This window comes from Neoarius graeffei, chromosome 21, assembly GCF_027579695.1.
Source record: "Neoarius graeffei isolate fNeoGra1 chromosome 21, fNeoGra1.pri, whole genome shotgun sequence".
Taxonomy (NCBI): domain Eukaryota; kingdom Metazoa; phylum Chordata; class Actinopteri; order Siluriformes; family Ariidae; genus Neoarius; species Neoarius graeffei.
The window spans coordinates 54602761-54623462 of NC_083589.1; the positions used below are offsets into that span (position 1 = coordinate 54602761).

The 20702-nt window shown below is 42.2% G+C and overlaps 1 protein-coding gene across 3 annotated transcripts; it reads left to right on the forward strand.

Moving 5' to 3' along the window:
* Positions 1–1676: 1676 nt before the first annotated feature.
* parp12b (poly (ADP-ribose) polymerase family, member 12b) lies at positions 1677–20130 on the forward strand. 3 transcript variants are annotated; one of them, XM_060903348.1, is made up of 9 exons: positions 1677–1870; positions 1951–2321; positions 7727–7862; positions 10985–11240; positions 13853–13948; positions 14060–14186; positions 14284–14452; positions 14525–14645; positions 18515–20130. In XM_060903348.1, the coding sequence occupies exons 2-9, from the start codon at positions 1993–1995 to the stop codon at positions 18613–18615; spliced, it is 1335 nt and encodes a 444-aa protein (XP_060759331.1). In that variant the 5' UTR covers positions 1677–1870; positions 1951–1992; the 3' UTR covers positions 18616–20130. The 3 variants fall into 3 exon arrangements, with proteins under 3 accessions (XP_060759331.1, XP_060759333.1, XP_060759332.1); XM_060903350.1 differs by having other exon boundaries at positions 1976–2321; XM_060903349.1 differs by having other exon boundaries at positions 1677–1830.
* Positions 20131–20702: the final 572 nt, after the last annotated feature.

Consider the following 20702-nt stretch of genomic DNA (forward strand, 5'->3'; position numbering starts at 1 on the left):
AGACAGGAGAGACAGAGAGAGGAGGGGGAAAGAGAGAGAGAAGAGAGAAAAGGGGAAGAGAGCGTGCGAGAGAGAAAGACAGGATAGACAGACAGAGAGAGGAGAGAGAGAAGAGACAGAAAGGGGGAAGAGAGCAAGAGAGAGAAAGACAGGAGAGACAGACAGAGAGGAGGGGGAGAGAGAGAGAGAAGAGACAGAAAGGGGGAAGAGAGCAAGAGAAAGACAGGAGAGACAGACAGAGAGAGGAGGGGAAAGAGAGAGAAGAGACAGAAAGGGGGAAGAGAGAGAGAAAGACAGGAGAGACAGACAGAGAGAGGAGGGGGAAAGAGAGAGAGAAGAGACAGAAAGGGATAAGAGAGCGAGAGAGAGAAAGACAGGAGAGACGGGGGAAAGAGAGAGAGAAGAGACAAAGGGGGAAGAGAGCGAGAGAGAGAAAGACAGGAGAGACAGACAGAGAGGAGGGGAAAGAGAGAGAAGAGACAGAAAGGGGGAAGAGAGCAAGAGAAAGACAGGAGAGACAGACAGAGAGAGGAGGGGAAAGAGAGAGAAGAGACAGAAAGGGGGAAGAGAGAGAGAAAGACAGGAGAGACAGACAGAGAGAGGAGGGGGAAAGAGAGAGAGAAGAGACAGAAAGGGATAAGAGAGCGAGATAGAGAAAGACAGGAGAGACAGACAGAGAGAGGAGGGGAAAGAGAGAGAGAAGAGACAGAAAGGGGAAGAGAGCGAGAGAGAGAAAGACAGGAGAGACAGAGTGAGGAGGGGGAAAGAGAGAGAGAAGAGACAGAAAAGGGGAAGAGAGCGTGCGAGAGAGAAAGACAGGATAGACAGACAGAAAGAGGAGGGGAAAGAGAGAGAGAAGAGACAGAAAGGGGGAAGAGAGCAAGAGAGAGAAAGACAGGAGAGACAGACAGAGAGGAGGGGGAAAGAGAGAGAGAAGAGACAGATAGGGATAAGAGACCGAGAGAGAGAAAGACAGGAGAGACAGACAGAGAGAGGAGGGGAAAGAGAGAGAGAAGAGACAGAAAGGGGGAAGAGAGCGAGAGAGAGAAAGACAGGAGAGACAGAGAGAGAGAGGAGGGGAAAGAGAGAGAGAAGAGACAGAAAGGGGGAAGAGAGCGAGAGAGAGAAAGACAGGAGAGACCGAGTGAGGAGGGGGAAAGAGAGAGAGAAGAGACAGAAAGGGGGAAGAGAGAGAGAAAGACAGGAGAGACAGACAGAGAGGAGGGGGAAAGAGAGAGAGAAGAGACAGAAAGGGGGAAGAGAGAGAGAAAGACAGGAGAGACAGACAGAGAGGAGGGGGAAAGAGAGACAGAAGAGAGAAAGGGGGAAGAGAGAGAGAAAGACAGGAGAGACAGACAGAGAGAGGAGGGGAAAGAGAGAGAGAGAGAAGAGACAGAAAGGGGGAAGAGAGTGAGAAAGACAGGAGAAACAGACAGAGAGGAGGGGGAAAGAGAGACAGAAAGGGGGAAGAGAGCAAGAGAGAGAAAGACAGGAGAGACAGAGAGGAGGGGAAAGAGAGAGAGAAGAGACAGAAAGGGGGAAGAGAGAGAGAAAGACAGGAGAGACAGACAGAGAGAGGAGGGGAAGAGAGAGAGAAGAGACAGAAAGGGATAAGAGAGCGAGAAAGACAGGAGAGACAGACAGAGAGAGGAGGGGAGAGAGAGAGAGAGAGGGCTGACCCAGTGGCCGGTGGGTGTATCTCACTCACAGGTTTGGTTTGGTTATGTTCAGCTGAAAGTGGGATTTTTTTGTTTATAATTGCACCATAATCATTCATCATCATTCATCACCACACAGCCGGGATTCCGCGCAGATCATCAGATTATTAATGTAAATCAGGAAAATTGCGGTTTGCTTGTATTTTGATGAGGTAAATAATGATGGCAGCCATTTTGAAATTCTCTTCCTGTGCCTGCCTTCACCCTCTCTCTCTCTCTCTGAAAACAATAGACTCTCTTTGCTTTCATTTGGGCAGAAGTTGAGGAGGATAAAATGTCCATCTACTCGCGGGTTATCCTCCACGCCACCAGCATTCTGTGCAGCCATAAGGGCTCGCTGGAGCTCTCTCAGCTCTACAGGAAGGTCTACCAGCGCTTTGATATCGATGATGAACATTTCCTGTACATCCTGAGAAGATGTTCGAGGTTCGCCATGGTCAGGACCAAGCTGGGTCCAGAAAAAGGCGAGACAGGTTGTACTGTAGTGGCCAAAACCTCTCTGTGCCTGTGTAAGAACTACGCCAAGGAGAACTGCTTCGGCTGTCAGGACCTGCATCTGTGCAAATACTTCGTGTACGGAAACTGCCGCTATGGGAAAGGGAGGTAAGAACAGGAGATCAGCACACACCACCCGGGAGCCAATACTTTTAGAGCTGCACCGCCTGGTTTCCATTAAATAGGACTGTAATAGTGTTAGAGAGATTTTATAAAACACATCATGAGCTGTTTGTTAGAATTAAAGGATATTCTTCAGTTCAGAGTGGAATTAAACCACAAGGTCCTCTTTTAGGGCCCCTTATTGTTCTCCCAGCTCCTCCCTAACCCTGACAACACCCTCCAGATGTGCCCCTGTTTCCCATGGAGGTTTCCTATGCAGTATGTCGTAAAAGATATGTTATTATCTCATCTCATTATCTGTAGCCGCTTTATCCTGTTCTACAGGGTCGCAGGCGAGCTGGAGCCTATCCCAGCTGACTACGGGTGAAAGGCGGGGTACACCCTGGACAAGTCGCCAGGTCATCACAGGGCTGACACATAGACACAGACAACCATTCACACTCACATTCACACCTACGCTCAATTTAGAGTCACCAGTTAACCTAACCTGCATGTCTTTGGGGGAAACTGTGGGGGAAACCGGAGCACCCGGAGGAAACCCACGCGGACACGGGGAGAACATGCAAACTCCGCACAGAAAGGCCCTCGCCGGCCACGGGGCTCGAACCCGGACCTTCTTGCTGCGAGGCGACAGCGCTAACCACTACACCACCGTGTCGCCCATGATGGGAACATTTATCTCATAATTCTGAGATACGAAGTCATAATTATGATGTCATGATTACAGTAGGATTTCATTATTATGAGATTGAAACTCATAATTATGATGAAGTCATAATTGTGCAAAAAATTCTCATTATTATGAGATATTAAGTCATAATTATGAGAAACCTTCATTATTTTTGGTAGCAGAAACAAGCTTCCATAGTTTCCTGTCTTTTCAGTATGAAAACGTTTATTTGTCCAGACCTTAACAAAGAAAAGCACACCCAGAACTAAAGGGACCAAACTGTAGATTTCCTTGTTGCTGATTTGTTACCACCAATGGTAGGTACATAATTTGTACCTTCAGTTTGTACCTTTTATACTCGTATAATTTAAGGTATATAACAAGAATGTAAAAACCAATTATGTACATTAGGAGTAATGGCAGGTTGAAGTCGGTACAACGGAGTAAAAACTCTGCTGCCGTGATGTTGGGAAACTGCCGGTGCTTTTCTTTTTGAGTCATGGGAAAGCGGTCAGGCTCTCTCTCTCTCTCTTCTGATCGGTTTCCGACCGGGTTACTCGTCAATATCAATCAGATAACTTTTATAGGGACGTTCTCTCGCTCTCACTCTTTCTGATGAAGGATTCGGCAAAATTTTCCGTCTGCTAGTTTTGATGTTATGATTTACGGGAGACTTTTGAAGTGGGTTTTCATAGCTTTACCTACTTATTTTTTCCAATTCAAACTGATTCATGTCAATAAATAACTATATTTTAGAATATAACTGTAGTTGTTTTGATGAAAAATATTGAGATCTTAGTGGTCGGAATGAGATTTAAAAAAAAAACCGCAAGTCAGAAACGCGAGCGTCAATTTCAGTTCAGTTAATGTGAATTGTTTATTGGATGTGGATCAGACAGGTTCTCCTTGAAAGCTGTGAATATTAATCGAAATAATAACTTATATTCTTTTATATAAACACTAGTACACCCGACTTTTGAGAAATACAGAGCACAAAGAGGGGATTAGAAATAATCTTTTATTGTTTTTTTTTAAATTTTGATAGAGAATGGTAGATGTGAATGACGTTCAATGCTTATTTATGCATATTTTAGCATTAACATTGATTTCTCCTTCTTTGTGATGTATAAATGAGAGTTAAGATCAGCTTTATATTGCACAAATAAAGCCATTTGGTGAAACTTTTGAAGAAGAGAGTGGACCGATTTAACGTTTTTACCTAATTAGCATCATTAATTTGCACAATTTGTTTTTGTTCACTCTTCAAACTTTGTATTCGGTATACAACCATCTACGTGCCTGCAAATTTCCATGTAAATATCTTGGAAAAAAAAAAGTTATTAAGAAAAAACATTTGATCTCATTGGTTAATGAGGCCTGTCTTGGACCATGTGATCCTCATACAGAATATTACGGCCGTTTTCTAAAAATAAAGCCATTTTTTCAATCTTTGATTTGTAACATCTCAAGAACGGATAAACAGATTTTAATTCCGTAAAAAGTACGTTGTTTAGCGTTCAATTCTGAATTCAGTGAGTGAGAGCAGTTTCAAGCAATTTGGATTGAGTTTGAATATTCATCTGATATGCCTACATGAGAAACCAACTATTGCATGTATTTTACATACTGAATAGGAATATGGAGTTGCGACCGCATGATGAATTATAAAACGTTTCTGGTTCCCTGTTTTTGTGCCGCATGTCCTACTTCATTTCCCCTTTTTGGATTTTCCACATGAATCGAGAACAAAACAGCGCTCGTTGTAATATATTATAGTGTCTGTAGGGGCGTACACAGCAACTTGTACGGCAGACACGCCACATAAACAGATTTTTAAGACAAAAACATTATGGAATTGTTGATCTGGTGTGTATTATTTCAGCATTTTGTTCTCGATGTTAAGCTGTAACTTTAAATTTTCCACCACAGGGTAGGGCTGCACAATATATCGAAAAAGTATCGATATCGCGATATCATAGTTTGCGATACACATACCGCAAAAATTACTTAAATTTCGATAAAAGGCACATTCTGTGCCGTCCAATCACATTTGAATGTCAACAAGCGCCGCGGGATAACTCCGCCCCCTATTGCAAAACAAGTAAAAGCCTCGTGGTGATGGCGGAAGGTGGGAGCGGTAGCAAGTGTGGTGAGACAAACTTGTGTGAGGAGGAACTGGTTTCCAAAAAAAAAAATGCACGTCTGCTATTTGGAAGTACTTTGGATTCAGGAGGGATGACGTACTGCAAACTCAGGTACTTTGCAAGACATGTAAAACAGTGGTGGGGCGGCTCACTGGGACAAACACTGCTGTACAGCAGCATAAAAACATAAAACCGCGCTCTCTCTCTCGCACACACAACCGCTCTTAGGCTACGTTTACATTACGTCGAATCAGCAGATCATCAGATTAACGTTCTTAAAACGATTCACGTTTACACTAAAACCGTTAGCCGTGCACACAGCAACGCCAATACGCGGATACGCTCGGCTCCGCAGGCATCCTGCGCTCCAAATCACTCCGCCCTGAACAGCGAGTGCCCTCTGGAGGGTGCGCACTCCGGCCCTGCGCAGCTCACAGAGCGCGCGAGTGAAGTGCACAAGCCACGATTCGGGACTGAGCCGCTGTGTGTGTGATCCCAGCGCATATCACTTACTACTTGCAAGTGGAAGGATGGCAAGCCTAAAGACAATCATAACTACACAATGGGCAGTATTTGCATCAGTATTTGCAGTATTTTCATAAATTTAATACTCTTTAATGAAAGGTGATACAAGGCGGAAGTCCGCGCCGTTTTTCAGCAGTCGCGTCACATGACCAACGCCAGCGAATCAGGAAGGTGGATGTCACAGTGACGTTGTCCAATGAGACGCCAGCTAGAGCTCAGCACAGCGTATCCTGAATGTTTACACAGCACCGGAGCTGACACGATCTGGATTGAATACGTGGACGCTGGCGGATTCCTGTTTCCAGGCGGTTTAATGTAAACGGACAGTGCATCCGCGAAGAAAACGAGACAGATACGGTCTAGTGTAAACGTAGCCTTACTCTCTCTCTCACACACACACACACACTCACACACTACCGCTCGCTCACTCACACACACACCACTGCTCTCTCACCCGCATGTGTTATTAACAGATTGTGTTTGAGTTTATGGTGAATCTGTGTCGCTCATCTTCATCTCCCGGGAGCCGCTGAAATTGCCATTTTGAATGCTTTATGTTAATGTAATGTAGTTTTCAGTTTTTTGTTTACTTCAACTTAAGACATTTTCTGCTGCGCTCAGAAAAATTAAGAGATTTAAAGATGATTGATGGACACCATTGCAGGTGTAGCCATGTTTTTCCAATAAAAAATAATGTTGGAATGGAAGCGATGCATTGGGTGTTTTTTTTTAAATGCTAGATACAGGGCAGAACGGCGAGTAGAGGTAAGAAAAACATTATATATTTAATTATCGTGATACATATCGATATCGAGATATTCAGTCATGTTATCGAATATCGCATATTTTTCTGATATCGTGCAGCCCTACCACAGGGTAGTGTTTAGTGTGGAGGGCTTTCTGGTTTCTGTGTAACACGACAAGCTGCATTTTTGTCTTGTCGTCTTGAAGAGATTGAAAAAAATACAGATTATTGAGAGAATGACTGAATGTTTATAGCTCCTGCAACAGAACTGATAACAAGAACAACTTTTTGTGGACGTTTTACACCATTAAATGGACTTGTACTTGGATAAAAGCATGTTCTTTAATTAATTAAATGTCATCATTGGCGAATTGCTGTTGGAAAAGAGCAATAAAACCTGCACGTCCTGAAGCGTACAGGAACATGGTCCACTTGTACAGTAGATCCGAATGCCTCACTTCGTTATTGATCATTTTCCTGTAGCTATGCATCCCATTGTGTTTTATTCCTTACCTAGTTATATACAGAACCAGTCAAAAGTTTGGACACGCCTCCTAATTTCATGTTTTTTTTATTTTTATTAATTAAAGTAGACTTCATGTCTTAAAGTAATGATGGATGGACATAATATGGATTACTACAGTTGTAGAATAGGGCTATTTATTTGTTTTGTATTTTTATTAATTACTATTTACGGTTTGATCTCGGACACATAAAGAAGGCAAGAAATTGATTCGCTAATAATTAACTTTTGACGAGGCACAGCTGTTAATTGAAAAATGTTCCAGGTGACGACCTCATGAAGCTGGTTAAGATAACGCCGATAGTGTGTAAAGCATCATCAAGGCAAACGCTGGATACGCTGAAGAATCTAAAATATGAAACTTTGGGGGGGTTAACAGTTTTTGGTTTGTTTACCTTATTTTCCAGATGTTATTTCATAGTTTTGATGTCTTCAGTGTTGTTCTACAATGTAGAAAATACAAAATACAGGAAAACCTATGAACGAGTAGACCATGATACTTTGTGAATGTAATGTTGAAGTTGAAATCTAGAGTCATCTCGAATGTTGTTGTTGTTGTTGTTCTTGTGTGTATGATTTAGACAGAGAAGTGCTTTCATCTTATTTGACAGACCGTTTCCTGTTTGTTTGATTCAAGTGAGATACTTTTGAGCCTTAAGAGTGCAGTGTGGTGTCCCACAAGGTTCTCTTTGAAGCCCTTTTTTGTTGTTGTTTTATTTGAAGCTCCTTGGACAATTCACAAATATTATATGTACAATATTTGTGTGTGCGCGCACCATTTAGGAAGGAGTGCAAGTTCTCCCATGACATTCAGTCTGAGCATAACTTTCCCATTCTCCGCGACTGCACGCTTCACGAGCTTCATGAGGAAGATCTTTTCCTCCTCCTGCTACAGAATGACCCTGCGCTACTGCCTGAGGTGAAGGCACACACACCGTTCAAACAAAATCTGCATGTTCGTGCGCACACACACACACACACACACACACACAACCAACCTGTGTAACTAGATCTGAGTTACAGTAATTCTGTTTTGACTTCACTGCTCTTCTTCTTCATCATCACTGTTGCACTCAGAAGTTTAATGACTCACTGAAGTATTCCTGGCTCTCTGTCCAATTTGCATATTTGTACCTAAACTTCAACGAATGAGCGCTTTTAAAGTACACCATTGTCCATATCTCAAATATTGCTTATACAATCGAGTGCAAAAGTTTGCATCCCCTCAGGTCAGGGCAAAATCTGAAGAAGAAGGAAATGACGTTTTTAGCACCGCCACAGTGAGCGTGTCAGGTTTTACAGATGCTACTTTACTATCGCAGGTAATGAACTGGTCGAAATGAGATATTAATAGTGAAAGGATATCACTTCAGAGCTTCATGTCTCTTTCTGAATGTGATAGAAATGTTATCTGAATTGTATGAACGCCCTTTGCTTTTATACCTTCGTTTATATCTTTTGGATCATTTTATTAGCTCATCCGGCTGATGAGTTTAGGCCAGCGTGCGTTGTCCGTCGTCCACATTTCATGAAAATCGCTGCTTCTTCTCTCTTAATTCTTCACCAATTTTTATCCTCCACTGGCTGAAAGGCCCGAAGGGGGATTGTATCGTGGCGATGTCCGTCCGTCCCGCCCTCCCTCCCTGCCGGGATGGGCGCTCACCTTCTGAAATCGACTCCTCTCACAATTTTTAGAGGAATTTCACAAAACTTGGTAGGATTCTTTGTTCTATGTCGGTAATACGCATATTGTAATTTCGTTAAATTGGGTCACATTTTACCAGAGTTACAGCCCTTGATTTAACAAAATTATACTTTGACAATTTCATGAGGGCATGTTTTCCTTCTGAAATCAACTCCTCTCACTATTCGTGGAGGAATTTCACTAAATTTGGCAAAAGGCATTGTTATATGTCGGTAGTACGCAGATTGTTGCTTTCACAATTCCATGAAGGTGTGCTCGCCTTCTGACATCAACTCCTCTCACAATTTTTGGACGAATTTCTCGAAGCTTGGCAAAAGGCCTTGTTATATGACGCATATTGCGATTTGATTTCGTTTGTGAAAATTTTCCCAGAGTTTTGACCCTTGATTAAATAACTTGTACTTTGACAATTTCATGAGGGTGTACGTTCTTCTGAAATCAACTCCGCTCACAATTCGTGGATGAATTTCACCAAACTCAGCAAAAGGCTTTGTTATATGACAGTTATACGCAGATTGAAATTTCATTTAATTTGGGCAAATTTTCCCAGAGTTATGCCCTTGATTATTAACAAACTTGTACTTTGGCAATTTCATTAAAGTGTGCTTGCTTTCTGAAATCAACTTCCCTCACAATTTTTATCCCCCGCTGGCCGAAAGGCCCGAAGCGGGATTATGTCGTGGTGATGTTCGTCCATCCGTCCGTCCCAGGAAGGGTACTCACCTTCTGAAACGAACTCCTCTCACAATTTTTGGACGAATTTCACAAAACTTGGCAGGATTCTTTGTTATACGTCGGTAATACACACATTCCAATTTCATTCAATTCAGTCACATTGTACCAGAGTTATGGCCGAGTTACCAGCGGGGGATATTGCGCTAGCAGAGCACTTTTGTTATTCTTTTTTGGCAGGAAGGTAGGTCTGCCTGGGGTGTATATATGTAGCTTCTACCCAAATGTGCATAATTGCAATTAATAATGAAGATATGGAGTAATTAATCAATTCCTAACAAGCAGTTTCCACACAAATCGCTTGTTCTCCCTAAATTCTTCACCGATTTTGATTCTTTCTGGCATGAAGGTAGGGGGACCTAGGGTGCACGGAACTTCTACCCAGATTTGCTTGACTACAATTATTAATGAAGTAATGGACTAATTAAGCCTTAATGAGCAGTTCAACAAAAATCGCTTCTTCCTGGTCAATTCCTCACCGTTTTGGATTCTTTCTGGCAAATAGGTCGGTCTTCCTAGGGTGCATATCGCTTCGATATATAGCTTCTCACAACATTCATTGCGCTTTAGATCGTTCCTTCTGGACTAGACGGCGCCGGAGTGAGCTACAGTACGCTGTCATCGATGGTCTCGTTTATAATAATAACGCTGTTGAATTCATGTGCAGAATACAAACTATTGAGTGCAACACTGATGCTAAAACAGATGATGATGATGATGATGATACACTAAGTTGCATATGACTGAATGTGAGGACATTTAGACACACTTACAAGGCGGGACACCTGAATGTGTTGCTGGTACTGGCTAGGAATTCTCCCCAAGTGTAAAAGTAAATTGCTGATATTTGCTGTGTGTGTGTGTGTGTGTATATATGACTGAACTTTGGGCATTATTAAAGTTTCATTTCAAGATGAGCTATTTCTGCATTCTAGGTACCGCCCCTGCTGTTCGAAACGCCTCTCTCAGTGCTCTCAAATGAGAAACGGTTTTCAGAAAAGGATAAAATACAACCAGTTTTATAACAAGAGTTACACTTTGATGTACAGGTGTAGATTGTAACCTGTTGCCAATGCATTGGTGTAAAGATGGCGAGTTACCCTGCTGAATTTAAAAAAAACAAAACAAAAAAAACCAAGGTTCCCGTTCCAGTCGCTTGTGCACCCAGTGACCGTTTCTTGTGATTTTAAATAGAAGTAAAACAGACCAAAAAAAAAAATACAAATGAAGGAAAACAAAACCAAAAGAAGGAAGGTGTGTCCACTTGGATGAAGAGTTGCAGATGAACGGATTTTGGTGGATGTGTCAAAGTGAAGAAGCCCCAACCTGTGCAATGTGTGGGAGATGACTTACGACGCATTTAAACCAAAAAAAAAAAAAAAAGACCTGTTGAAAATATTGGAGATGAAAGCCCTGTAAGTCTTGAGGTAAAGTAGAGGTTTGGAAAAGAACTTTGTAAGCATTGTGGTGTAAATGGTAATATGGTAATGAATTTACTTTACGATGTGTGTGTTTGTGTGAGAGTACGTGCATGTGCGTCTCTACTTCCTTTTTCCACTCCTGTTTTCCGTTTCGTGTCTTGACGCCGCTTTGTCCGTGTGCAGGTGTGCTCCCACTACAATAAGGGTTCAGGGATGTTCGGGGCCTGCACCTTTAAGGAAAACTGCACTAAAGTGCACCTGTGCCAGCACTTTGTGCAGGACAACTGCATCTTCGGTACCAAGTGCAAGCGGCTTCACCACGTAGACGAGTACAGCCGCAGGATGCTGGAGGAGCGCGGCCTCGGCAGTGACCTCATCGACGACTTGCCCTACCTCTACCAGAACGTTTACCGCCTGAACGCCATCGCTGCAGAATCAGGTGCGTGTGAAGATCCGGAAGGGCTGAGCTTGTGGTTTTCTTACGCAAGTAGGTAAATAGTGAGGGTTATTAGTGCAGACAGACGTACAAGTGCACGTACAGCAAACTGATGGCAGCATTTAACACCATTAATCATGATATTTTAATGACATGGCGTGAGAATGTGGCAGGTTTCGACAGACACGAGGTCTGCTTTAGGTGTTAAATGATAAATTATTTAGCTCGTATTAATGGAGATGAATAAAAGAGCCTAGAGAATGAAATATAGTCGACGGGTTTTGTGTTTAGGCCCCTTTTTATATCCAGCCCTCTGGCTATATATTCAACTTCCAGACTTGACATCTTCTATGCATTTTTCATCGGAGCTTCAGCTTTTATTATCGCAGTACGCTGGGACGAGTTATCACTAAAAAAATGCATGAAAAGTGTCCAGAGTCGGGAAACCTGTTCATCAGGAGATCGCAAGTTTGAATCCCAGTGAAGCCAATGGAGAAAAATTGGCTGTGCTGTCTGGGTGGGAGGGATGGCGGCATCTCTTCTTCTTCCTTCTTATCTCTTACTTTTTTCTTCTTATCTCTGCTCTCTTCTTCTTCTTCCTTCTTATCTCTGCTCTCTTCTTCCTTCCTTCCTTCTTATCTCTGCTCTCTTCTTTTTCCTTTCTTCTTATCTCTGCTCTCTCCTTCCTTCCTATCTCTGCTGTCTTCTTCTTCCTTCTTATCTGTGCTCTCTCCTTCCTTCCTTCCTTCCTTCCTTCCTTCCTTCTTATCTCTGCTCTCTTCTTCCTTCTTACGGTATCTCTTCCTTTCTTCTCTTCCTTTCTTTTCCTTTCTTCTTCCTCCTTTCTTCTTATCTCTTCTTATCTCCTTCTTCCTCCTCCTCTTCCTTTTTCCATCTTCTCTCTTGTCTTTTCTTCTTCTCTCTTCCCTCTTCTTTCCTCTTCTTCCTCTTCTCCTCCCTTTTCCTCCCTCTCTCCTCTTTTCTTCTTCTTTGTCTCCTCCTCCTCCTCCTCTCTTCTTCCTTCTCTTCCTTTTTCCTTCTTCTCTCTTCTTGTTCATCTCTCTTCCCTCTTCTTTTTATCTCTTCTTCTCATCTCTTCTCTCCTCTTCTTCCTCTTTCTTCTTCCTCTTCTCCTCCTCTCTTCTTCCTTTTCCTTCTTCTCTTCTTCCTCCTCTCCTCTCTTCTTCTTCTTCTTATCTCTTTTTTCTTATCTCTGCTCTCTTCTTCTTCTTCCTTCTTATCTCTGCTCTCTTCTTCTTCCTTCTTATCTCTGCTCTCTTCTTATCTCTGCTCTCTCCTTCCTTCCCATCTCTGCTGTCTTCTTCTTCCTTCTTATCTGTGCTCTCTCCTTCCTTCCTTCCTTGCTTCCTTCTTATCTCTGCTCTCTTCTTCCTTCCTTCTTACCGGTATCTCTTCCTTTCTTCTTCTCTTCTTCCTTTCTTCTTCCTCCTTTCTTCTGATCTCATCTTATCTCCTTCTTCTTCGTCCTCTTCCTTTTTCCTTCTTCTCTCTTGTTCATCTTCTCTCTTGTCTTTTCTTCTTCTTCTCTCTTCCCTCTTCTTCCTTTTCCTCCCTCTCTCCTCTTTTCTTCTTCTTTGTCTTCTCCTCCTCCTCCTCTCTTCTTCTTTCTCCTCTTCCTTCTTGTTCATCATCTCTCTTCCCTCTTCTTTTTATCTCTTCTTCTCATCTCTTCTCTCCTTCCTCTTCCTTCTTCTCGCTTCTCTTTTCTTCTTCCTCTTCTCCTCCTCTCTTCTTTCTTTTCCTTCTTCTCTTCCTTTCTTCCTCCTTTCTTCTGATCTCATCTTATCTCCTTCTTCCTCCTCTTCCTTTTTCCTTCTTCTCTCTTCTTGTTCATCTTCTCTCTTGTCTTTTCTTCTTCTCTCTTCCCTCTTCTTTCCTCTTCTTCCTTTTCCTCCCTCTCTCCTCTTTTCTTCTTCTTTGTCTTCTCCTCCTCCTCTCTTCTTTTCTCCTCTTCCTTCTTCCTTCTCTCTTCTTCTTGTTCATCATCTCTTCCCTCTTCTTTTTATCTCTTCTCATCTCTTCTCTCCTTCCTTCTTCTTCCTCTTCTCCTCCTCTCTTCCTCTTCCTTTTCCTTCTTCTCTCTTCTTCTTCCTCCTCTCCTCTCCTCCTTTCTTCTTTCTGCTCCTCCTCCTCGGCTGCCACAGCAGATAACATCCCTCCATCTCCTCCTGTCCTCTGTATCTTTTTCTGTCGCACCAACTGTCCTCATGTTCTCCTTCACCACATCCATAAATCTCATCTTTGCTCTTCCTCTTTTCCTTCTACGTACTTGGCAACTCCAACTCCAGCATTCTTCTCTCAATATATGCGGATCGCATCCTCTCTGTCGCTTGTAACTCAGTGACATGAGCTAATCCTGAGTGTGTGTGAGCTCATGCATGTAGAAGTGGTAGTGTGTGTGTGTGTGTGTGTGTTATTGCACTGTGACGCAGCATGAACAGCAAGCTGACAAAAAGAGCAGTTTAACCCCCCCCCCGACTGAGAGTTGTGTGGGTGTTTTAAACCCTCTGACATGAACTGACCCTCGAGAAGCCATTCTTTGACCGAAAGAAAAAGTAGATAATTAATTTGTACTTTGTTTGTTTGTTTTTTAGGGGCGATTTCTGAGCCAGCAAGCAGATCTCTGGAACTGGCAGAAGAGAAGAATGAAATTTGTCTCCACTTCATCAGAAGAAACTGCAGATTTCAGGGTCTGACTCAGACTTTTGCCCTTTCAGTCTGATTTTCTTCCCCCTTTTTTAATTCTTTAGTCCTCTTTTGGTTTCGTGTCGTAAGAAAATAATCGTCTGATCTGTGTTTAGATCAGTGCAAACTGGTGCATTTTAATCTGCCGTATAAATGGGAGGTGAATGAGGGGGACGGATGGAGGGATCTGCGAGGGATGGAGGAGATTGAGCGAGCCTTTTGTGACCCTAAGAATGCATTTGGGTCAGTAAACACACACAAAGATACACAAACTCTGTCGTTTTTATTGCAAGTTATTTTTGTTTTCTGAACTTCCCTCGTCTTCTGCTCGCTGCTCCAGTCCAGGCTCGAAGCCGGTGGATTTTCAGACAATGACCAGGTCTAGGTATCCAGTGCGCCGTCTGTCCACGGTCTCGTCCATCACTAAACCCTCCCACTACGTCCTGACCACACAGTGGCTGTGGTACTACAAGGGCGACCATGATAACTGGATCGAGTACGGCAAGCCGGTGAGGGACGACAGCGAGGTTAACAAAGCTGTAGTGTCCTGCTGTGTGCTTATGATTGTGTGTGTGTGTCAGGACGATAAGGACCGCGTGACATCTGTGAAATCCGCTGATCTGGAGGAGATGTTTCTGAAGGACAGCAAAGTTGAGGTCGAGGTTAAAAAGGGCAACAGAAAATACTATCTCAGTTTCGAAGGTAAACACACACACACCACACACACATCATGTGTTCAGATTGTAATCAAAACAGGAACAGCTTAGCATCATCTCATTTGCATGATCCTGTCTACTTGTATTTATTTATTCATTTTAAAACGTATCCTTCAGTCATTAGGGGTGTTCACACGGCACATATTTGCATCGATGCTGCACCGATGTATTTTGTTGCGATATATCTTACGCCGGTGTAAATTTTGTGGAGCGTTCACACGTCACAACCCTGCTTACTAGAGAGAAGCGTGTTAGCACCGGTGCAGCCCCGCTGGCGTTCACACGGCAATTTTTGCGACCGTGCTATACGATAGTAATAATGCGGAAATGAAATATGCACATGCGTGAAAATGTACTTCCTTTTCCCGGTTGTCATGGCATCACCAAGCGCCGGGAAAACAACGTGGATGAAGACACCAGTGTTGCCAGATACTACTGACGTTTTCCAGCCCAAAATATGTTCAAAACCGCCAAAATGCACTTAAAACCGCCCAATCTGGCAACACTGGAAGACACGCAGTTCTGTTGTTGTTGATATTCGCCATTTTGAAAGCGCAAAATACCAGGATGCAAATTATGCAATGCCCGTATGTAATCAACTCTCCTCACGCGTAGCGAGTCTACCCCGTAGCGTTCAGACGTCCCATTTTATATCGGTGCTGCCCCGCAAACTAGCATTTACTCCGGAGTAAATTTCTTAAACCACCTCCCGAGCAGGGTTAGATTTGCACCGGTTTAAGCAGCTTTCAGGGGCTACACCGGTATCACTTTGTACCGTGTGAACGCTCTACCGGGGCAGCCCCGGTGCTACACCGGAGTAAAAGTTGCCATGTGAACACCCCTATTAAAGTGGGAAAAGGGTGTAGTTATGAATCCGGACCCCCACACACACATCCTGAGCGTGTAAGAGGTTAAGTATTTTATGAAAAGTATTACATTCTTAATTTTTGTTTGTTCTGACCAAGCAGCAGTCTCCGCTCCTGAAAAGTGAAGTCAATGCGGAAGTGGTAATTTCTGCAGTTCCTCAAATGGCCACTTGAGGCAGGCTCCAAAAGCGAGTCACTTCCCAAAGACCCCCCCATGTTAAAATGTCCAAGTTTACAGCAAAAACAAACATGATTACAGTCTGGTTCAAAAAACAGTTTCGGTTTCTATAGCTAGTTTCCCCCTTCAGGACAACCGTGTTTGCGGGGCGAATTTTTATATCATTCAACAGTTTCAATTATATCGAGCCGTACATTTTATGCATAATTAGGGGCGGGGCCGATTTGACTGGCAGCTGGGTTTGTGGCCTCTTGTTAGCCGCTAGCTGGCGTTACATTACCTCAGAACTCAAGCCAAATTCACCACAGGTGATGGATTTATGGAAATAATTTACACAACCACGACTTTTACACACGACTACACCTGTAAGTTACTTTAATTTGCTTTATTAGATTGTACTCGCCTTTCAATAATTTTGATGTAGTTGCTGCCGATGAAGTTTATCGGGGTCTCCCCTTCTGTAAATCAGGCTCAGATTCAGACTGACAATTTGACAGCTTAAGTGACTAAAAAAAAAATTACATTTTGGAGTTTGACATAGAAATAATATCCATTCAGCATGAAGATTCACGTAGCAACAGTCAGTCGTTCACCAAGAGACGCATCTCTTAACTAAATCACGGGTTTGGTCAGTTGTTTCATATCAAATCCACTGACCATCTAACAGTAGCTGCTATCGACCTCAGTCACTATATCGCCAGCAAGCTAGCTATTAACCAAGCTAACGCTAGTTATCTAAGCTATCAGGGGAAATATTCTCGCTTATGTTGTTTTTTTTATTAACAGTTGTGGTTACACGCTTAGTGATTATTTATTTATTTATTTATTTATTTGGGTAAACTGGCTGTTGAGGTTATGGTCTGTATCTTATGGAGCAGCTTCTTTTAGTTTAGCCAGTAGCTTGTTGGCTAGCTTGCATAGCTAGCTTGTTAGCTTTGAGGTTAGTAGGCATGTTCCAGCCATACTATTCTAGCAGCCAGGCTTCACTATCCCCGCCCCTTTCTCCATTTATGGACTAGCTGGGAGTTAGGCGGAGTCAGGCGCTTCCAAGATGACAACACCTGTAGCCTCCTTATTTGAGTTTCAAACCCGCTTTTCAGAAATCCTACGAGTGACGTCACAAAGGCTTTGTCCGTCTATGGTTTTGACCACAACATAATGCGTAGGTGTTTCCATCAACGTTCTCATTTCACCAGGAAAAAAAAAAATGTAAGAACAAAAATACTACTCGGGGGGGTAAACTTTTGCACAATGCCGTAAACATGAAGATACTGCAGCAAAGTAGCTAACAGCACTTATTATTATTATTATTATTATTATTATTAATACCACTTGTACCATATTTTGGATTTCTACTTTCTGATTGGTCAGATGGTGTTGATTAATTTCCTATAACAGCAGCTCTGACAGTAGTCAAACCACAGGTTTCTATCAATGCATTCCTCCTTATACATTATTGTTTCTGTAGTAATAAGTTACACACAGACTTGTAAGTTGGACACTTCAACAGTAAATGTAACCGTAAACAGAATAAACAATATGATTGAATCATGTTAATTTTGGCAAATTGTTGCGGTTGAAGAGGAATAAAACACTTCGACACGCTGTTATAGGAAAATAATCCACTGCATGATTAACATGGTAGCAGTAATTCTGTTCTATATTAACCCACATCACAACACCGTCACTGATTAATTAAAGCTTTCGATTTCATCAAATCGGTGAAATTTAGTTCCTTCTGAAATTTGGTCATTGTGATTTATGTTTATTTCTGTAATATAAAAAAAATCAAGCCATTCTGTGGCTGGGAAGTTATTTAATTTGAGGGGATTAAAGCAAATAATGTGCATGAAATCGCTCAGTTTGTGCAGTCAGGCAGACAGAGGAAGTCCGCGTGTGTGGGTGCGCATGTGCAGGTTTCCCTTTGAGCGTGCACTGACAGTTCCATCATTCTGTCGCTAAACGAACACCTGATCACACCGAGGTGCTTGCTGAGCGCCGATATTTATTAGTTTGGTCCTGCGTTTCCTTTCCTTCGTATCTAACATAACGTCTTTTCCGTTACTGTAGTCGATCTTTCACGCTTCATTTGCACATTTTTCTCTCCTGTTTCAAATTTGTATCCCACAATGCCTTGCGTGAGCGGGGAAAGCCCACCACGTGATGCATGACGTAGTATCTTGAATTGGGTCATGGTGAAGCAGGAAAAAATAGCAGAGAATTTAGGGCCACGTGGAGAGAAATTCATGAATTGTTCTATTTAAAAAGACAAATAAAATTGGAAGTCTTTGATTCGAATTCAGTCGCTTTCGGTCCACTAAACAAAAATAATTGGGTGTCGTGGGGAATAACCTACACTTGAAAAATCTGAAAGGCCGTCTAGCTTTAATTTCCTCCAGCCGCATGCCTCAAAGTGGTTTTTTTTTTTTTTTAAAGATTTTTTTGGGGGCTTTTTTCATCTTTATTGGATAGGACAGTGTAGAGACAGGACAGGAAATGAGTGGGAGAGAGAGACAGGGAGGGATCGGGAAATGACCTCGGGTCGGAATCGAACCCGGGTCCCCGGATTCACGGCACGGCGCCCCAGCCACCCAAGCCACGACGCCCCGCCTCAAAGTGTTTTATTCCTTCCATATTTCTGATAGAAACACATGATCAGGAAACTTGTGATTTTTATACCGGAGCTTTAAAATGCTGTATTTAATTTACAATAAGGACTGATTACAGTTTTAGCACAAATGGAATTAATTTCCTGTGGATTTAAATTAAATCTGGCCCGCTCTTATTAACACTAAAAACTCTGTGTTGCAGATATGTACCAGAGAAACCCCAAACACAACACCAAGAGGAAAGTACGCCGGCGGCCGTACTTCATTTCCATCAGCGAGGTGGAAAACCAAGTTGCACAGTGAAATCACACACACACACACACACACGCGCGTATCTCATACTGATATGATTCTGTCGGGCACTGAACAACACTCCGTGGTGTTTCCTTATTCTTTGAGTACTTTCTCAGTGCACAGTGACTGACTATAACGGTAATGACGTACATAACAATTTACAATAAAGATGTTATTATGAGCCATGAGGTAAGTCCTGTTGAAGTGTAACTGTCTTTTCTTGGTGCGGTTTAGGTTGGAGTAGCACTGATCTGAAGTGTGCCAAAATATTACACTACCGTTCCAAAGTTTGGGGTCACTTTGAAATGTCCTTATTTCTGAAAGAAAAGCACTGTTCTTTTCAACGAAGATCACTTTAAACTAATCAGAAATCCACTCTATACATTGCTAATGTGGTAAATGACTATTCTAGCTGCAAATGTCTGGTTTTTGGTGCAATATCTCCATAGGTGTATAGAGGCCCATTTCCAGCAACTCTCACTCCAGTGTTCTAATGGTACAATGTGTTTGCTCATTGCCTCAGAAGGCTAATGGATGATTAGAAAACCCTTGTACAATCATGTTAGCACAGCTGAAAACAGTTGAGCTCTTTAGAGAAGCTATAAAACTGACCTTCCTTTGAGCAGATTGAGTTTCTGGAGCATCACATTTGTGGGGTCGATTAAATGCTCAGAAAAATGTCTCGACTATATTTTCTATTCATTTTACAACTTATGGTGGGAAATAAAAGTGTGACTTTTCATGGAAAACACAAAATTGTCTGGGTGACCCTAAACTTTTGAACGGTAGTGTATATGATCAAACTTTAAAAAAAAAAAAAAAAAAAAAAGTATATTTTAAATGGTGTATGGGTTAAACCAAACATTTATTGATGCAAAACTGAGTCACTGCCCTGTTACAGGTCTGAATCATTGTGTTACTAATGAGTAGAAATAGTTAGATGTATCAGTATATGATAATTAAAGGATCTTGAGTGGTGCAACAGAAAAAGCATACGTCTGTGGACTCGAGCAAAAGGAAGCAAAGTTGTGCTGGGAGGGATGGGATGCTGTCAATCACAGTGACACGAGCCTGTTGTGGCCTTCAGTGAGCTCAGGTATGAGGAAGAAGGCTGACTGCACTTAGCTCTGACACGGCATGAGCAGCAGGTTGAAAAGATCCGGTTGGCTGGCTTCAGGTCTCGGAGGACACAAGTTTTAGCCCTCACCCTCACTGATGATTGGTAGCTGTCTTGTGATCGATGGATGGGAATTAGCAGGTGATTAATTCGGAAGAGAAAATGAGGGAATGCTTGCATTGTGGGAATTTTCTGGTTGTTTGTTTTTTTCTTTTCTTTTTTTTTCTCCTCAACTTACTGTATCACAGGTCAAATCGCTATGTCAGGTGAACGCAGAGTGAAATACTGTTATGTTGCCGAAATAAGTTGATGCTTTGATTTGTAAGAATGCGTTGGGGTATTTTTAATGAGCAATCTTTCATTTTCTTTACTCTGTAACCATCAACAATAAATTTTTCCTGCCATGATTGACTCTCTCTCTATTTATTCAGTTAAATTGAATTTTATTTGTATAGCACTTTTAACAAAGGACAGTGTCACAAAGAAACATGTAAATTCCAGATATACATTTTACATATCTCTTTTTCTTTCAGCTGTTCCTGTTTTTTCTTGGTTTTTCTTCAAGCTAGACTGCCTTTCAGATTTTTCAAGTGTAGGTCATAAAAAGAATTTTCCCTAGCACTCAATTATTTTTGTTTAGTGGACCGAAAGCTACTGAATTTGAGTCACAGACTTCCAATTCTATTAGTTTTTTTAAAAATAGAACAATTAATGAATTTAGAGCCACGTGGCCCTAAATTCTCCGCTGTTTTTTTTTTCCTGCTTCACCATGACCCAATTCAAGATACGACGTCATGCATCATCACGTGATGGGCTTTCTCCGTTCGCTCAAAGCATTGTGGGATACAAATATGAAACAGAAAAATGGAGGACGTGAGTGTGCGAATGAAACGTGAAAGATCGACTACAGTAACGGAAAAGACGTTATATACGAAGGAAAGGAAACGCAGGACCAAACTAATAAATATCGGCGGTCAGC